The sequence below is a fragment of the Cynara cardunculus genome (genome assembly GCF_001531365.2).
Source record: "Cynara cardunculus var. scolymus isolate 2C chromosome LG 11, CcrdV1, whole genome shotgun sequence".
Taxonomy (NCBI): Eukaryota; Viridiplantae; Streptophyta; class Magnoliopsida; order Asterales; family Asteraceae; genus Cynara; species Cynara cardunculus.
This window is the reverse complement of record NC_037538.1, coordinates 8631119-8634336: the sequence shown is the minus strand read 5'-3', so window position 1 is coordinate 8634336 and position 3218 is coordinate 8631119. Positions and strand designations below refer to the sequence as shown.

Below are 3218 nucleotides of genomic sequence, written 5' to 3'. Positions count from 1 at the left end.
TCCGATCCAATGAAATGGAAGGATAACAAGATGTCTCTTTCATTTACACAAGAAAAAATGTGTATGTATAGCAACTAGAGGTGCTCAAAAAATCGATCAAACCAGGCCCTCGAAAAAAATCCCAAAGTAACCCACTGATACAAAATTAGGACAAAATGAATCTACTGGGTTGAAATTGGGTTAGGTCCTAAGTAACCCAATCAACTTGATAATCCGATGAAAGTTTTAGCGGCTTCTTTAAAATTATTTGTATTTCTCTTTAATATATATAAGCTGCCAAAAAAAAGACTCGATACAACAACGAGCAAATGAAACTCATAAGAGGACATTATTGGAAAGTTATATGTAGATTAATACCCAAATATTTGATAAACTCGTATGTCATCTTGAATGATTGATTGTATTTCGAAGGAAGGTTTGCTTTATTTTTATGTTCTCAATGTAGATTTTATTTGTCTAAATACAACCGGCCAACCCAACCAAACCGATCAATCCGAACAGGTTGGGTTGGGTTGCATTTTTGTTTGGATGGGTTGGGTTGAAAATTTTCAAACCACCAACATCAGATTGGGTTATTCAAATACCTTCAACCCGATCGAGCCAACTCATTAACAACAAACTCTATATCATTAAGAAAAATTAGTGGTTGTCGGAGTTCTTTGTTAGTGCCGTCATAACAAAATACCTTCATTGCCCTTACTTGAGTTGAGGATGTTCGAGTTCTTCAAGTTTCGACCTAGTCGTGTTTGCATGAAAACCCTACCATGACAACATGTCATCGTAGGGTGAATTTAAAAAAAAATAAAAACGATACCCTCACACTATTTTATTACGATGATACGTTGTCATTGTAGATAATCAGTTTTGGGGACTTTAACAAGATGTCGACAAAGCTTCATGATGTCATACAAGTCTATCTTAAGTGGGTGTGTTCTAAGCTTGTTAATTGTTACTCCTTTAGTCCCAAGATAAATATCCATAATGAAAATGATATACAATTTTAGGAATGTTTAATTGTTACATTTTTTAAATAACCTAAATGACATTTTTATCCTTAATAATAGAGAGGGAGAGAGAAACTTTCTTCATTTCATAATTAAGGGTTTAAATAGGAAAATGAAAACTTCTGGAAGTTGACGGTTATTTTAGATCAATCTAAAATAGAAATATCGTATGAATACAAATTTAATACATAAAGACTAGAAGGCCCACGGGTCGTGAACTTCTTTTCCCGGAGAAAAAGCAATAACAGTATATGGGGAATAAGCATCGGCTAACTCTGTGCCAGCATTCCAATTTATGAGGCAAATAAAAACACTAACAAGGATACCTTAAATAAAAAATATACATCAAACATGTTCTTATGCTATATATATAGTATTAACTACATGATCCAAAATGGAAAGAAATGTGAATCCGTGCATGCATCAAGCCCCTAGACATGCAATGAGCCAACTACAAACATCATTAATTTCTTCTATGATTGTGTAATGACCAAGCCTGAATTAATTCATAAAAACCAAAATTAATAACTAATACATATGAAAGGTTCTCAACATAATCCAAAAACAGAGTTACCTGTTGTATGTTCGAAATGTTAAGTTTTGAAATCCAGCCGAATACATGGTTTGTGCAGATTTCTCCCCGATTTTGCAGTCAACAACGTCATCGACTGCAACAAAGAAACAATGCCTCAACGACATACATTTTTTATATATCTGGTTGTATCTTTTCTGACATTCAAACACATATAGATGTTCAAAGATTAATGGGCGGACATGGGCATGGAAGAATGAATGAATGATCATGATCACCTCTAACGCTGCGCCAATCAAACATTGAATTATAACTCTCTTATATATATATATATATATATATATATATATATATATATATGGATGCCTAAAATATATAAGATAACACAGCATAGCTAGCGTGATTGCAATAGAAAAGGGCGATTGATCTTGGCACGAATGTAAAACCTTGACCATGGCAGAGTAAGGTAGGTAGGGATGCTGCGCGCCTTGCAGCTTCTTGCGATGCTCCGACTCTGTTCCTTAGATTCCTAGAAAAATAGGTGTTCAATAAGACAAACAATCTCAAAATGTAGGTGAAAATGAATAGAACCTTAAATGGTCAAGTTAAGATAGTAATTAGTCTGCAAAGAAGGATGGTAAAACCTGGAAGTTGGGAGCCAACCACTAAGAGCCACAGTCGCACTGAGGTTGATGGGGTATCGATTGCCATTCCCATATTGCCCAACAGCACGACATGTTGCAGAGTAGAGGGCCACAGCTGCACCTATACTGAACCCAGCAATGCCTAGTTTAACTATACATATGAAAGGAAATATTATGTTAATGAATATCTTAGCATGGTTCTCCAAATATTTACGATTTCATGACATACCATCATCTGGCTCATTAGACAAGAGATTTGCAACATGTGTTGCTGAAGCATCCAAGCCCTCTAAATCATCACAAGCATCTTCCGACATGCTTTCGACGTTAAACCCTGATGAAATTGTCAACATTACAGACGTCGTTATTAATTATTGCATAATCCTAATTTAATTACTACAAGATGTTCCTATATATATGATATAAATACGTATATTAAAAAAGAAAGAACACATACAAGCAGTACAAGGATATCCCCCAAATAGAGTTACTTGACGAGTTGGCGCACTTGGGCAGATCCATTTGATCTAAATCATCGAGATAAACAAATGTTCAAATACTAATTATATGCAACAAATATAACCAATTAATGTGCATAAGAACTGGAATGAACAAAATTTTAATCCTTACATTTGGAAGAGGCATAGTTTCCAAGATTTGAGTCCAACTGTAGACCAGAAAAAGTCAACATAATTATTCATTACTACATTTTTGTAATATATATACAGGGAAAGGTTCAAACGAGGACCCCTGTAATTTACAAGAATACGAGAACAACCCAATAAGTGATAAAAAATAAAATTAAAAGATTTTTAAAATTAAAATTGAAATTTAAAAATATTCAAAAAATATTAAAATTAAAAGGGTAATAATAGAAATGATATCATCAAATATTTTAACACGATTACACGATAATCATGTGATAAATTTTTGGTGTAATCATATGATATGGGTGTAATGATGTGATATGGGTGTGATAATCATGTGATAATCACCGTTATACATCACTTGAGTTATCGTTTTGGTTGATAAGTTAAA

At 33.6% G+C, this 3218-nt stretch overlaps 1 protein-coding gene across 2 annotated transcripts in view; it reads right to left on the bottom strand.

Annotated features, from left to right (window-relative positions):
• Positions 1-1186: 1186 nt before the first annotated feature.
• Positions 1187-3218, bottom strand: part of LOC112521219 (carboxylesterase 2-like) — a 5972-nt gene continuing 3940 nt past the window's right edge. Inside the window, exons 3-9 of one of the 2 annotated variants that reach the window (XM_025129944.1) lie at positions 2811-2847; positions 2638-2707; positions 2410-2514; positions 2181-2301; positions 1983-2065; positions 1579-1672; positions 1187-1500 (exon numbers count right to left, since the gene is read on the bottom strand). In XM_025129944.1, the coding sequence (XP_024985712.1) occupies positions 1428-1500; positions 1579-1672; positions 1983-2065; positions 2181-2301; positions 2410-2514; positions 2638-2707; positions 2811-2847 (583 nt within the window). In that variant the 3' untranslated portion in view covers positions 1187-1427. Of the gene's footprint in view, positions 1501-1578; positions 1673-1982; positions 2066-2180; positions 2332-2409; positions 2515-2637; positions 2708-2810; positions 2848-3218 lie in introns of both variants that reach the window. The other variant, XM_025129943.1, reaches the window with a different exon arrangement.